The sequence below is a fragment of the Sinohyriopsis cumingii genome, unplaced genomic scaffold (assembly GCF_028554795.1).
Source record: "Sinohyriopsis cumingii isolate HCF-2022 unplaced genomic scaffold, ASM2855479v2 utg002156l, whole genome shotgun sequence".
In the NCBI taxonomy this organism is placed as follows: domain Eukaryota; kingdom Metazoa; phylum Mollusca; class Bivalvia; order Unionida; family Unionidae; genus Sinohyriopsis; species Sinohyriopsis cumingii.
Window position 1 is genome coordinate 846,810 of NW_028316142.1, and position 15,391 is coordinate 862,200.

At 34.8% G+C, this 15,391-nt stretch overlaps 1 protein-coding gene across 1 annotated transcript in view; it reads left to right on the forward strand.

Annotated features, from left to right (window-relative positions):
* Nucleotides 1-1,840: 1,840 nt before the first annotated feature.
* Nucleotides 1,841-15,391, forward strand: part of LOC149770989 (eukaryotic translation initiation factor 3 subunit A-like) — a gene marked incomplete at its 3' end in the record, with an annotated part of 34,761 nt that continues 21,210 nt past the window's right edge. The window contains exons 1-3 of the mRNA XM_089948923.1: nt 1,841-2,007; nt 10,804-10,994; nt 12,421-12,557. Of these exons, the coding sequence (XP_089805049.1) occupies nt 1,959-2,007; nt 10,804-10,994; nt 12,421-12,557 (377 nt within the window). The remainder of the gene's footprint in view (nt 2,008-10,803; nt 10,995-12,420; nt 12,558-15,391) is intronic.

Here is a 15,391-nt window from a genome sequence, read left to right on the forward strand (position 1 = left end):
TAAGTCCCATTGTCCCTAATGTGGCCCCATTTACTACTTATAATGTACATGTCACTAAAGGAACCTTTCAGCCGACGGTAGCTTTACAGCCGCGAGAAACACCGTTAAATGTGCAAAATGTACACAGATGTATGCAGCCAAAGGTTTCTACAGATTTTTGCAGCTTTTTATGAATAGGCGATATCAGCCCCTAAACAGAAAATCAATATCATCACCGGGGAGAAATTATCTGCCTATCATCGGAGCAGCAGCAAAGTCGGATTTAAGTTTGCAACAAATAGACAAACAGTCCAGGTCTATTTTACTTTGTAGTTGTATTGGTTGTGGGCTTCCCATTCCTTTCTTGAAATGTTACTTAGAATAACAACCAATAACAACACCATTCACCACAACAAATCTTCCAATCACAACAGCCGCAAACCTCTTTTGAAACATTTGCAAAATCATTCTCCTTTCACATCAAGTAAATCCTCGGAAACCAGGACCATCGAACTATAAATAACCAATATCTATAGGTCCTCTCTTTGCATTAGTAGTATGATTGTTATGGAAAAGTTCTTTTTTTTTTTTTTTTAGTGTCCAGACCTTTGACCACGTCTGAATATTCAACGACATTTCAGATCGACCCCTCTGTTGCTTCCCATGTCAGCTCATACTTTAATAAATGCCCGGAAAGAATTATGCATACTAATATATTTCGACACAGACATTAAATTTATGTTAGGATTACGGATAAACTTGTTACCTAGTATTTAAAGTAATGATTCTGCGCGCTCTCTCTCTCTCTCTCTCTCTCTCTCTCTCTCTCTCTCTCTCGTTATTATCATTATTTTATTCACTGAATCGCATGCATTAAGCGATAGTTTTATTAATACAATACGTGTTGCCTCTTGGTGTTGTGTTCTACTACTACTATTGTTGCTGCTGATACTACTACTACTAATACTACTGTTGTTGCTACTACTGCTACTTCTGCTACTAACAATAATAATAATAATGATAACCTATGGCCAAATTCCATACACAAAAACGATCAATTTCTTAGAAAATATTATATAAATATGAATACAGTAATTTTAATTTTTTTTAAAAAAATAATAATGCTGCATCCTTTGATTCAGTCCCTTTGTCTGATGTAATAGATGAGTCTGAAAACGGTAAAACTTAAAGCTTAACACAAGATCCATGAAGCCCCTCGGAATGAGTCACAGAATATATCAATTTACAAATAAAAATGGCAAAACATTTACGAGTGCAAATTCCGTGTCTTGACATACAAGAGTTTATTACGATTTTGTTATGAATTTTTTTTAAATTGTAAAACTTCCTTCACCACGCATTTTGTTTTACGCGACCTTTGTATTTTTATTCGGATTAAATCAATCATATTTGTAAATTGAATCGTGTCTTAAGAGTTCGTTATCATTTACATGAAAAAAACGAGAAAGTTTGAAAATTTAAAATTTAAAATAAATATTAAACGAGATAAAATCAGCATAATTTTTTAATTACACTGCAAATCTGCTTCTTTCGTAAATTGGCAGGTATGATCATATAGTATTTCTCTGAGAGCTAAGCCTGTTTACAGAGTACTTTAAAAGCTTCGTCAGCAAAGTCCGTTTCCGGTTCCATATAGAGCGTCGTTTGCGGTATTTAATTCCAATGCCAGGATGTCCATTCACATATTTTATTACTTCATAAGCGCCTATTTTAATTAAAGTAGACAAGCAAACAAACAAAAATAAGATGGTTAGTGGAGTAACATAAATCGATTTATAGTCATATGTTGTATAGAAAATGTAGCAAAACTCGACATATGTGACGTCATAGCCCACATGGTTATCGCCATTTTGGAAGTCGTGTAAGACTCGACGGCAATAGAAGACTGCAAAAGAGAACAAAATTCTCTTTTGACTTAACTATTTGAGTCTTTTATATGCGATGTTGTAAATTTTAAGATGCCAACATATTTTCAAAGACCAGAAAACGCCCTGAAGAGGGCAAATGGTACTTAATATTTTATTCAATATGTTGCATGGATCGTAAAATGTGGAAAAAGCACAGGTGCTCGACGCGAGCTTGATGTTGAGAAGGAAATTTAAAAAAAAAGCTCTCTATCATACTACATAAGAGAGAAGGTACGTAACTTCCAAATACTTGGTTCCATCTATGACCCACGATTTCCTTATGCTATATCTGTCTTTAAAGGCGCACGGCCATACTCTATAGTTTCTTTTACTCCTGAGATATTTTTCTATTCATCAAGCCATCATTGTCTTTGCTGCGTTGCACCAAAATGAAATTACGGGCTCCGAAATGTGCGAATTTCGCGAATTGTGCCTGCCGGGACAAGGTTGCGCTCAGGTCACAACCGGTGAAAAGAACTACATATACCATGTTTGCGACTCTATGATACATGCCTTCTTTAATTGCAGAACAGTTGTAGATGCAAAAGTAAGTTAACTCGATTCAACATTAGGAATCCTTTTCCTTGGAAGAATTAGTCATTGTTTTCTTACTACACATGCATAGTCCTACAATATAGGACACATCACCCGATATTTTTGTTCTGGGGGGTTGATGGGTCTTACTGTCTAAATAACGGCGCTGTGTAGCGTGTTTTGATGTCGACTAACAGTGTAATGAAAGTCACATTTTCAGGAATATCACACAACTGGCAAACAATAGCAACACATTTCTACAAAGTAAAGTTATGTTTTTGCCAGACTTTACTTACCCTGATGTATTTTCTCTAATAAATTCAGCTTCTCAAAAAAGAAATGGACCTGTTTTCAAGTTTTGTTGGTCTGTATTTCAGTTGGCTGGAAAGCGATGAAAATTGATAATGCCGAAATCCGGTTAAGTGAAATATTATTCTTTAACAATACAAATAAACATATATTATGCCTATTGGAACTGTAAGCAACATTTCGTTTAATTCAAGAAACATATCCACCACATGAACCTACTTAAACATACTTTGGCATACCTTCACTACCGTTACATTGTAACAAATTCAAATGTATGTCAATGGAATATGAAAATGTGTCCATTTGCAAGTGTCATATTTTCATTCTGCCAGGATAAAGACAGCACAGTAAGTATATTAATTACACATAAATTAGTGGAAGAGTGTCGATATAAGTGACCAGGTGTATGAGATATTCCTGTAACTTTGACTACTCATTCTGATGTCAACCGACATCGGAACATGCTATACAAGGTCATTATTTGGATAGTAAGACATAGCACTAAAAGAAAAACATGCCATGTCTTAATTGTGAGACTAATCACATACATTGCATACAAGTGACTATTTTTCGAAATATTTACATTATATGGCACACACATCAACGGCAAAATGATTGTCTCAAAATGTTATACCTTAATGTTAACTCTCATTAATTTTACACATTCCAATGATTTCTAACATGATGCGATCATGTTATTACCTCTTTTTGCCTGGGTACAAATATTCTACATCATGAAATGGTTCTCTGATGCAAGGATGTTAGTTAGGTATAATTGGTAAGTAAAAACTTACTTTGGCATCTACCACTGTTCTGCAATTAAAGAAGGGATGTATTATAGAGTCTCAAACATGGTATATGTATTTTTTTTTAACCATTTGTCACCTGAGCACAATGTTTTCCCGACAGGCACAGTTCATGAAATTCACACTTTTTGGAACCCGTTACTTAAGTTTGGTGCAACGCAGGGAAGACATTGATGGCTTGATGAATAGAAAAATATCTCAGGAGTAAAACAAGCCATAGAGTATGGCCGTGTGCCCTTAAAGACAGAAATAGCAGAAGGAAATCGAGGGTCATGGGTGGAACCAGGTACATGCATTTGGAAGTTACATACCTTCTCTCTAATATAGTATGATAGAGAGGGTCCTATGTCAGATAGGGCCATGGGGGTAATCTGAGGTATTTTTGTAACTCTATACAATTTGTTTCCTTCAGATTAAGGTTTTTTTCTTTTTTTTTCTTAACATCAAACTCACGTCAAGCACCTGTGTGGAAAAGATGCTTGTGGTATTGGAAATAATTCTAATGAATAGACAAGATACAAACAATTTGATGCTACGTCAGTGGTCGGGGTAACAAAAAAACATTAGTTCTGGATGAGCTATTTTACCAACATTTGTTCTGGTGTCTGAAATTTATTCTTTAACAAAGAAGCATTGTGAATTGGTTTGCACTTTTGTTGATTAAAAAAAAGTTCAAGAATTACAGATTGTTCTTGACACTTCAAAATCCTTGACTGCAGAGCTGAAAAATGATGGCATTAATAATGTTCCAGCCAAGCACTGAAGTTGGTTTAGCAGTGTCTAGTATTGCTTAGGTACATGCAAATACATGTCCCTCGATAACTCGCGCCCGGATAACTCATGATCCCGCTTATAACAGTGTTTCTGACGTGACTTCTGGTTTTTACCAAGGAAAATATATTTTAAATATCTTTAAAATATGCTGAACATGAAAAAGTTGTGATAAGAATTGGTAAATTAAACCTTGATACATTGCTTGTTTTATCGTCGAAAATGGTGATTAATGCCCCTAAAGATAGAATCCATATTGTGAAATGAAAGTTCTAAATAAGATATCATATATTATGTATGTTTTTTTAATGATAAATAGTTGTCAATACACTGTAAATAAACATTGGTGAAATAGCGATCAATGAAAACTTCTGGCAAATGCTAACAGGTGACAACAGAATGAAATAAACACTAATTAAATGTCTTACTATTTGAAAGTTATGTTCTAATCCTTTAATTCCGTTTCAGTGTAAACATCATAATCGTAACATATTCTGTTCTATGAAAATGTTAAAAGAGTTGAGAAATCTGTGGGATTTTGGTCGGTGGCAGAAAAATCGAGGAGTAAGACAAAAAAAATGATTTTTTCAAAATGTGAAGTTATATTTGGCAGGTGTGTCACAAATGGCAAGCTATATCATGTTCAAATTTACGTTGTTATAAATTTTATAGACCCATTACAATGCTCAAATTTAACAAATTTCTTTATGGCCAGAAGGACTAGTATATTGAGAAATTTACTAGTCCTGCCAATTCTTTACTAGTCCTGTTCACTAAACAATGTCACACAGCTTTCATGTACGCTTACCGATTCAATTTTAAAGTCCGAACAACCCCAACAAAACTGGATGTTTTCTGTGTGTATGTTTTTGCGAATTGCATACACCAGTTACACCACATAAAGTTCCTTTCCTCGTCATAATTCAGCCATTCCCTGTCTTTTGTCCATTTCTTCTGAAACTTTCTATTACACTTTTCCCTATCATAAGAATTATTCCTCATCATTCTCATTCAACTTTTGCTTTTTTCTGGTGGCTGAACACCTTCTATCAAATGCCACATTTTGCCAGTCTTATAATGAGGGAATTGTGCTTTCTTTTGAAATACGGGATGTTATAGTATAGATGACATGAATTATTTAAAGCAAGAAAAGGAATGGAACAGTATCCTTTATATAAGAAAGTCAGAGCAAGAAACCCATTTCAAAACATGTGTCGTTGCCCACTCCCACAATTAAATGGACTCTCCCTAACAAAGACAACTTCAGCGGATGTTCTTCATGATCAAAGCAGTGACTATTGTAAACACTGTTATAAAATCTTAGCAGCAGAATATAGTGTTAGTTTCAGCTTGGAAAAGGTGTGTTCCCCATCAAACGAAGCCATCTGACACTCAGCACGTTGTATTTAACAGCTCCAATTATGGTATCATAAGTCGTAAGTTTGGTAATTGTTCCCAATTAATCGAACCTCAATGTATTGTTGAAATTAATAATAAGGCAGAACATTTTCAAATCTTAGATGCCCATGCTCAGAGATTTTAATTCCCTCAAATGTACTGCATTCTGCTTGGATATCTTCATGTGTATTCAATTATTTGTTCATTCTTGTAAGGGAAAAATATAAAAACTATTCTTATCATCATAGAAAAAGTAGTTGTATGGAAAGGATGTGTCAGTAACGTAATCGTAATAAATTGATCTTATTCTTATAATTATTTCGATGGAAATGTAAAATATTTAGTTTCCTGTTTGTGACTGTTGGAGTGTTTAGGTAGCTTGCAAAAAAAAAAAAAAACCTTAAACAAATGTGCAAACTAATTTCTTTGAATAGTTTTTGACGTGTTCTATTGTGTGGTATACCGCATTGTAGTTTGTTACTGTGGTCAAGTGAAAAAAGTGATTCCACGTCATTTTTTCATTTCATACGTTATCAGATTAAATAGGATCAATTACCAAACTTTCGTTATTAATGACAGGACCCTAATTTACGCCGTTAAGTGAAATGCACAAAATCGGATGGATTCTTGTTATAGAAACGCAATTTCCGAGGCAGACATTGACTTCATCTTCACATGCTAATATTTTATGACTCTGTTTACAATGGCCACTGCTTTGATTCTACAGAACATCTACTAAGTCAAGTCTTTATTAGGGAATGGCGTAAACAAACGCTGATTATTGATAACCGAAACTTACTAGCCCATCGGACTATTAACATTATGAAAGTTACTAGTCCAACGGGAAATCTGCTAGCCTCAGGCTAGCGTACTACCGCTAATCTTGAGCCCTGCCATTATATTCATGTCGGTAATGATTAATCCTTGTGATTTTTTTTCATTTTACTTTTACCACAATCAAATCTATCATTCGTTCGATTGACAATGTTTCTCAAAAGAGTTGATCTTTTGTATTAAAAAAACCCATCTAATTTGGATCAAACAATAAAACTAGAATGTATCCAGTTGAACACAAATTAGTGGCGTAATGCACAGTGTGACTGATAATTTGTTATCGGGTAATGTTTTAAATTTTGATATGATCTATATTCACGTTTCACTAAAAGCAGGCTGAGTATTTGCCCACCTCTAATCTAGTCTGAGTCCACTGCCTATCGAAAGTTGGAATTTGCTGACACCAGTTGGGGTCTGCATAGGGTAGCTGCTTACTAGCCAGCCTAGCAAACTTGAACGACCTTTCGTCAAGATATACCTGCTTGAAATCAATGATTTGTTTTCTCAGAAATTGTGAGCATAGCATTTGTTAAATCTTTAATCCTCTGATAGATGAGACGGAAGTACATCGTTGCTGAAATTTGACCTGGATCTCGCTAGTTGCATTACTAGTCTTGTGATTACACAAATCTTGTAACCCACTTGTCAGTGACATCAGATATCATATAGTGTTACTAAAGAAACTTCTGTTTGGTTCAAAATTACAAACTGTCTTATGAAGTTGTCCGTGTTTGGAACCCCTGGTGACAGTCAAGTTAGAAATGATTAATTGATGAATCAAATGAAAGTCTTGTGTATTTTTTATATCCTTGATGTTTTTTGGTTTTGAAATCAGTAGGTGGTACAGACAAATGGAAGGGGGTGTGAATATTATGTTGGCAGTTTTTGACATGTATCACTACCTGAAGTCCATAATTTTGAAACAAAATCATTTAAAAATTGTATAATTTAGTTCATAATCCATGGGAGATGAATCCAGTTGATAGAGCTCAATCTTAATCTAGAAGATGCTTGTCTGTTTCAATTTAGGATTCCTGAAAGTACTTGCCATGCGATTCTGACTCAAAGAATATCCTAAATGCTACTCTTTTATTTTTATTCTTAATGTATCATGATCAGGAGCGGTGATCACTTGCTAATGATGTGAAGAAGACAGGCATGTGACTTTTGGCCAAGTAAAAAAAAAAAAATCAAAATGGTCTCCAACTGGCAGATTCCATGGTAACGGAATTAAATTTTAGAAAAAGTACTGCATCAAATACTGTTTCTGCTCATAGAGCTAATCTCTTGCAAAGATAAAATTATGTCTGTTGTTTCTTATTAAAGCCTCAATTCAGGGAACCATTGTTTATTTTCATCAGCATATTACTGTGGATTATAATAAAATTAATCTATGGTAACTGAATTATGTAAAGTGGACAAAGATATTGTGGCTTATTGAAATTCATTAAAGTTCTCTGAATGTATAGTCTGAGCAATTATTGTGTTATTGGTAATATATGTGTCCAGTAATGATGTGTAAGTACTTAATAATATTGTTCACAACTTAACAGATCTGTGCAACATTAAATTTAAACACTAATGGAATTATAACATTCGATAATGGAATTACATTCACCAGTTTAAGAAAATAAAAATCAAAACAAAATGTTCTGATATAATTTTTACATTGGCAAAGAGTGTGTAATGTAATTAAGTCATCTGAATGTTGCTGTGACAGTCACATAAAACTGGAAACATCCTCTGCAAATTATTAAGGTTTTAACAAAGACATGGTAGGCCAAAGTGTCCGATGTACAAAAGTGTGGTCTGCCTTAGTTAAATATAAACCAAAAAAAATTCAACACTAAAAGTTAATCATACAGCCATATCATTATATATATATATATATATATATATATATATATATATATATATATATATATATATATATCAAACTTATGCCAGTCACTGAATATAATATTCACTTAATTCTATAGCAAATGCCAGTCCATGAGGTTTTAAAGTTCTGAAAGTTAGTGCTGAATATTCACCTTAGGTACCCAATCTAAATCATCTTTTCAGGCCAAATAAAGAAGTCACTGCTGGTTTTCTTTTTAACAAACTTGAGATGGACTTCACCTTGGCATTTCTCCAATATCTGGCAAACATGGTATTTCACTGACAAGTTTCCAACACATTTTACCAGTACCCATGATCCAAACTTTTTTACTTGAAAGTGTTTTGAACTTTAGGCAGGTAATTTGGGAGGTCTTTATTCTCTGCAGCTTTTCTAATACCAGTATTATATACAGGGCACGATTTTAACACAAATTTCTTTGTTGGCAGAAGGACTAGGATATTGATAAATTTACTAGCCCTGCCAAATCTTTACTAGTTCTGTTCACAAAACAATGTCACACAGCTTTCATGTACGTTTACTGATTCAGTTTTAAAGTTTGAACAACCCGCAACAAAACTGGATGTTTTCTGTGTGTTTTTTTGCGAATTTCATACACCAGTTGCACCACATAACGTTCCTTTCCTTGTCATAATTCAGCCATTCCCTGTCTTTTGTACATTTCTTCTGAAATTTTCCATTATGCTTTTCCCATCATAAGAATTATTCCTCATCATTCTCATTAACTTTTGCTCGGGGGGGGCCCCGAGTTGTCTAAAGCTCTCTCCGTTACGGATCACTGCCATCTCACCTATGTCTGCGTGGGTTCGAGTATCAGATTCGGCCTATGTAAGAAAGCTTGCCAGTGGCTTCTCGAGGGTCGGTGGTTCTTTCTGGGTTGTTCCTCCACCGTTAAGACTGGCTGCCATGTATAGTCTATCATGTGCTGAAAAATGGCGTTAAACCCTACAACAACTTTTGCTCTTTTCTTTCCGGTGGCTGAACACCTTCTGTCAAATGCCACATTTTGCCTGTCTTATAAGGAGGGAATTGTGCCTTGTTTTGAAATACGAGATGTTATAGTATAGCTGATGCCAATTACTTAAAGCAAGAAAAGGAATGGCACAGTGTCCTTTATATAAGAAAGTCAGAGCAAGAAACGTTTCAAATATGTTTTTGCACCCTCTCACAATTAAATGGACTCTCCCTAACAAAGAGTTAACTTCAGCAGATGTTCTTCATGATCAAAGCAGTGGCTATTGTAAACACTTATAAAATGTTAGCATCAGAAGATTGTGCTCGTTTCGGCTTGGAAAAGGTGTGTTCCCATCAAACAAAGCCATCTGACACTCGGCGCGTTGTATTTAACAGCTCCAATTATGGTATCATAAGTTGTAAGTTTGGTAATTGTTCCTAATTAATCGAACCTCAATGTAATGTTGAAATTAATAATAAGGAAATTTTTCAAATCTTAGATGCCCAAGCACATAGATTTTAATTCCCTCAAATGTACGGCATTCTGCTTGGATCTCTCCAGGTGTATTCAAATATTTGTTCATTCTTGTAATGGAAAAATATCAAAACTATTCTTATCATCATAGAAAAAGTAGTTGTATGGAAAGGATGTGTCAATAACGTAATCGTAATAAATTGATCTAATTCTTATAATTATTTCGATGGAAATGTAAAATGTGTAGTTTCCTGTTTGTAACTGTTGGAGTGTTTTGGTAGCAAGCAAAAAAAAAAGAATCTTAAACAAACGTGCAAACTAATTTCTTTGAATAGTTTTTGCCGTGTTCTTTTGTGTGGTATACCGCTTTGTAGTTTGTTACTGTGGTCGAGTGAATAAAGTGTGATATCATGTCATTTTTTCATTTAATTTGCTGTCAGATTAAATAGGATCAATTGCCAAACTTCCGTTGTTAATGACGTGACCATAATTTGCGCTGTTAAGTGAAATGCACAAAATCGGATGGATTCTTGTTATAGAAATGCACATTTCCGAGGCAGACATTGACTTCATCTTCTCATGCTAATATTTTATGGCTGTGTTCACAATGGCCACTGCTTTGATTCTACAGAACATCTGCTAAGTCAATTCTTTATTAGGGAATGACATAAACAAACACTGACTATTGACAACCGAAACTTACTAGCCCATCAGACTGTTAACATGAAAGTACTAGTCCGACTATTGCTGTGTATATATTAGGAAGAATATGATTTGGGACTTTTTCCTTAGAATGTTACCTGTTTAAATTGGATTATGTGTCACATACTTGTAGTCCAGTTTACTTTTCAAATAAGTATACTTTTTATTGTCATGCTGATGTACTTAATAAAAAGTCACAAATGATTTTTACAGAATTCATTGATGTCGGAAAGAAGCAGCGAGCACTTGATGCCCTCTATGATGTCATCAAAAGCAAGAAGCACCGCACATGGCAGAAGATTCACGAGCCAATTATGGAGAAATATCTCCAGTTGTGCGTGGAGCTTCGCAAAAGCCACATTGCCAAAGAGGGCCTTTACCAGTACAAGAACATCTGCCAGCAGGTAGTACATCACTATAATGTGTCCATATTTAGAATTTGCATGAAAAACATGTGACTTTAAGTTTTTCATAGTGATTCTCTGCTTGATTGCATTTTTTTAGGCAAGGAAAGTGCTGTATTAATTAAATTGGATAGTGTGTGTGTGAATCTTTAAAAATAAATGTCTTTAAAACACCTCCTCCTGTCTCTTTTGGGGGAATGTTTACATCAGAAAGAAGTAGAATTAGAAATTATACTTAGTAGGAGAATTGGTGCCTTTCCAGTCAGGTAATGGTAAACATTCAGGTTTGTTCCATCTGATCTTTAATATTAGCAGAGGATTGAACAGTTGATTGATAGAGCTACTGGTAACCTTGTTATGGGGGGGGGGGGGCAATTTTGATTTTTGTTTTCAGACACCAAATTAAAGAATTTCATATGTCTTTGGATGACAAATAGAAGTAATTTGTTTAACCATCTGATAACATGTCGTAAATCCAGTAGTTGTTAATTTCTGTTGTGATGAGACCATTGCACATGGCTCCTTCTGGGAAAACACGCACTTGGCACTAGCAATCTGATGTTGAGAAGTTTTGGACCTGAAGCTCCTGTTGTCTGAATGTCAAGTTTGCAATAATTTTGTTATTATTCCTATCTTTCATTTATGTTAATGCACTGTAGTAAATACATACTTGTCAGACTTGGCTGTTGGGCCAGGCCTTGGCTTGTGCAGACCTGGGCAGTTTAGTTGTCCTACACCACTGAGTCAAAATGAAAATTGTCAGGCCAGAATGTCTCAGTTCAACTTGAGAAGATACTTTTTTCCACTGTTTATGTACATATATGTAGATGTTTCTAATATTTCTCACAATTTACTTTGAATTAGAAATTAATATTGGGTAAGGTCCACATTTTTATGAACTTCATACATGCACTGTGAATTGACAAATTTGCTATTTGTGCTAAACAGTTTACCTTTTCTTCTAACCATTAAGGATATTGTGATTGGCTGTATCCTTTTTACCATTTATATCATGGCCTCTTAAATGGTTTGGAGGAAATGTACCAAACTTGGTATATGTGTTGCTTATGTGGAAACCATCTGCAGGAGGACTATGACTTTTGGTCCCAGGAAAAGGGGCCAAAAGGTAAAATGTACACAAAAATTTGCATTTATGGTGACATTTGGGGATATCATTGGGCACAATGAAGGATGTCTTGGGATGCACAGTAAATCATGAAATTAGCTCCAGTAATGGCTGATAATGAATTCAAAAATCAAAATTCAGGTATGCATGTTGATGATTACAATAATTAGGATGACATGTATAGTTTTCTTTTAGATTTGCTTTTAGGACATTAAATAGAAAAATATGCAGAAACTTGCCAAAATTTAACAGCCTGTCAGTTGAATAAGGGGTATAAAATAATTGTTCTTTTTCATTTAGGTTAACATTAAATCTCTTGAGGATGTTGTTCGTAAATATATCCAGCTGGCAGAGGAGAAATGTGAGGCAGCACGGGCCGAGTCACACCAAGTCGTACTTGATGTGGATGATCTTGATGAACCCAACAAGCCTGAGAGGTATGAGAAGACCATTTAGACTGAAAATGAGATATTGATCTCAGTTTTAAAGAATTTTGAAATTTATTGAAAGGCATATGACTAGCTTTGAGACGTGACTGCTATGACTTGGATTGAAGAAATCGGAATGACTTCTCTAAACAGTGCTTGACTAATTGTTGATCTGGAGCAGTGATATAATATAATTGAGACTATATATTTCTTAGACATTAATTTGATTTCATTGAAATGATACTAATATTACTTCTAAATATACTTTCATATTAAAATCTGAATTATTTCATCCAAAGCTGTTTATGATCTTACTGTTGTGTCACAAGTATATGGGCTACAGTTAAGGGCACCAATTTTATGTTGGATTATTTCTTCAAAGATGCAGCTTGTGTTGGTTGTGTTCATTTATTAGCATTCAAGCTCAGTCACTTGTGCATTTGAAAATGCTATACTCAGTTTATGCATATGAATGATTATACTCACTCAGCTTGGGTAGTACACTTGTAGGGGTTGCACCATCACTCCTTCAGCCTTTTGAATGAAGGCAACCCGATTTTGATAAATGCCGTAGTAGCAGTTAATGTGTTATTGCTATGATGATGTAATGGGGGGGGGGTAACTGTGTATATTGTGCCAAATGAATGAAGTGCACAAGTTACTGACAAAGGGTGGTAATCTAGAATTGTTACATATGCTCAGGGTCGATACAAACTTTTAGTGTTTCTCGAAGCATTACTTGGTATCATTGAATGTACTTACATAAAATTGGTATTACTTGCCTTTCTTCCTTTAAAGCACAGCGTCTGGTGTATGTTTGTATCAGAGTTGTGCATGTGCAGTGATTATTGTAGAGAACAGAAACAGGTCATATAATTGTCTTCCTCCTTCACAGTTTTCAGTTTTTTCCATGTTTGGGAAACAAAGCCATCCATTTTGGTGTTAATGAAATCCCAAGTTACTATTTTATTATTAAAGAAAATTGTTTTCTCAACCATATGTAAATTTTCACAGATCCAAACATAACAAAATCAAACATTTGAGAAAGTGGATGAAAATTAAAGAGAAGTGCAACACAAAAATGAATAATTTACTTTTAAAAAAAGTTACAGCCACACTTAGTGATATGGTTGTGTCTAGACAGATATGCACAGTTTGACAAAGTTTGGAAAAATGCAACATTTTTATACATATATTAGTGTAAGAACTATATTTTTCATCCCAGGATCAAAAATACAGTAAAACCTATCTTGAGAGACCACTGCTATGAGAGACTGCCTGTCTTGAGAGACCAGGTTTTCCATGTACAGATTTAGAGATTATATAGTGTTATAATCTGTTATGAGAGACCATTATGTTTTGGCAGAAGGGGTGGTCTTTCAAGACAGGTTCCACTGTAAATCCAATCATATGGTTAAGCTTTTGAAAGCCAAAAATTGTTATGGAACATTTATGTGCTTGAATTTATAATAGATAGGTTTTTAGGAACACTTGTTAATAATCGCATTGTTGAGTACATGCATTACACATCAGTTTAATAAGAAGTCCCAAGAAAACTGTTTTGAAAATCTAGTGCAACAACATTTTTGTGCTGCAAATAAAATGTCTATGGCTATGCAACGGACAATTAGCTCCTAACATTACACAAATGTTCAGCCAGACTGGCTGATAGAGCTGATGAGAAAGGACTTGTACCTATTTTTTCCACAAGGCACAGATGACTAATTTGGTTCCCATAAACCATGATGTATTTGGCCAAATTGCTATACTTATGTGGTTAACTCACTAATAGTAACATGTATTTTAAAATGATAAAAGTTGTGTGCTGTCTGCCTTAATTTTGACAAAAATTACATTGTACATGCCCACTATAAAAATCCAGTCTTGTGAGATCTCTTGGTTTACTTCCTGTAGGATCTGTGCAGTAATGATGGTAAGACAAACCTCGGTTCGAAGGCTACTAATGCATATAATTTACCTATATTCATGCTTTTTATAAAAATGTTGGTAATTTTCAGCCAATAATCGTCATTAAATACAGTTTTTAATGTTCTACTATACATTGGCTAGTTCTATAGCTCGTTAAAAAAATAGTTGCCTGTGACCATTTAAAGGTGATCTGTGTTGACAGGCCAGTCTGGGGTTTTTCAATCAATGGCTACTTAGACTAGTTTGGTTTCTGTAGAGTAATTTTACTTCGAGACTAAATTCCATGTCCAAAGGCCCAGGTCATCCAGGGATCGTCCTGGGCTTCGCCAGTGTCGCAAATTGCGATTTTTTTTTTCCTTATTGGCGACAAAAATATCCCATCTGGCGATTTTTTTGGCGACATACTTTTTGGTTATTTAATTTGTACATACAATCATGGATTTGGACTGAATAAATTTAAAGCCAGAACGAAAGGAAGCCATAAACTTGACTAAGCAATGCATTGGAATCAATCTGTTACACAAACGATCCTTTGTTCTTATTGACAACCCTATCTTTACAGTGCATTGTTACATCATAATCTGCTTATGCTGACATCTGGGCTGAGTACTGTATGCTGCGATACAGTCAATCATGCTACCGCACTATACCTACAACTGACCCACTTCTGAAGATGCGAATAGAACAGATACAATTAATTGTATGGCTAATCCTTCTGTTTTTTTTTTATATATATACCAATACAATAGTTTTGCTGAACCTTCATAGAAAACTGATAACCTCTGAAGTACCGACTACTGTGTATAAATACAAAGCAAATGGAAAAAATCTCAATCACAATTACATCTGTCGCCAGTGCAGCATTTTACTCATTGATCTTTTCCTTTCGCCATCAGTCCCATGTTACGGCTGCA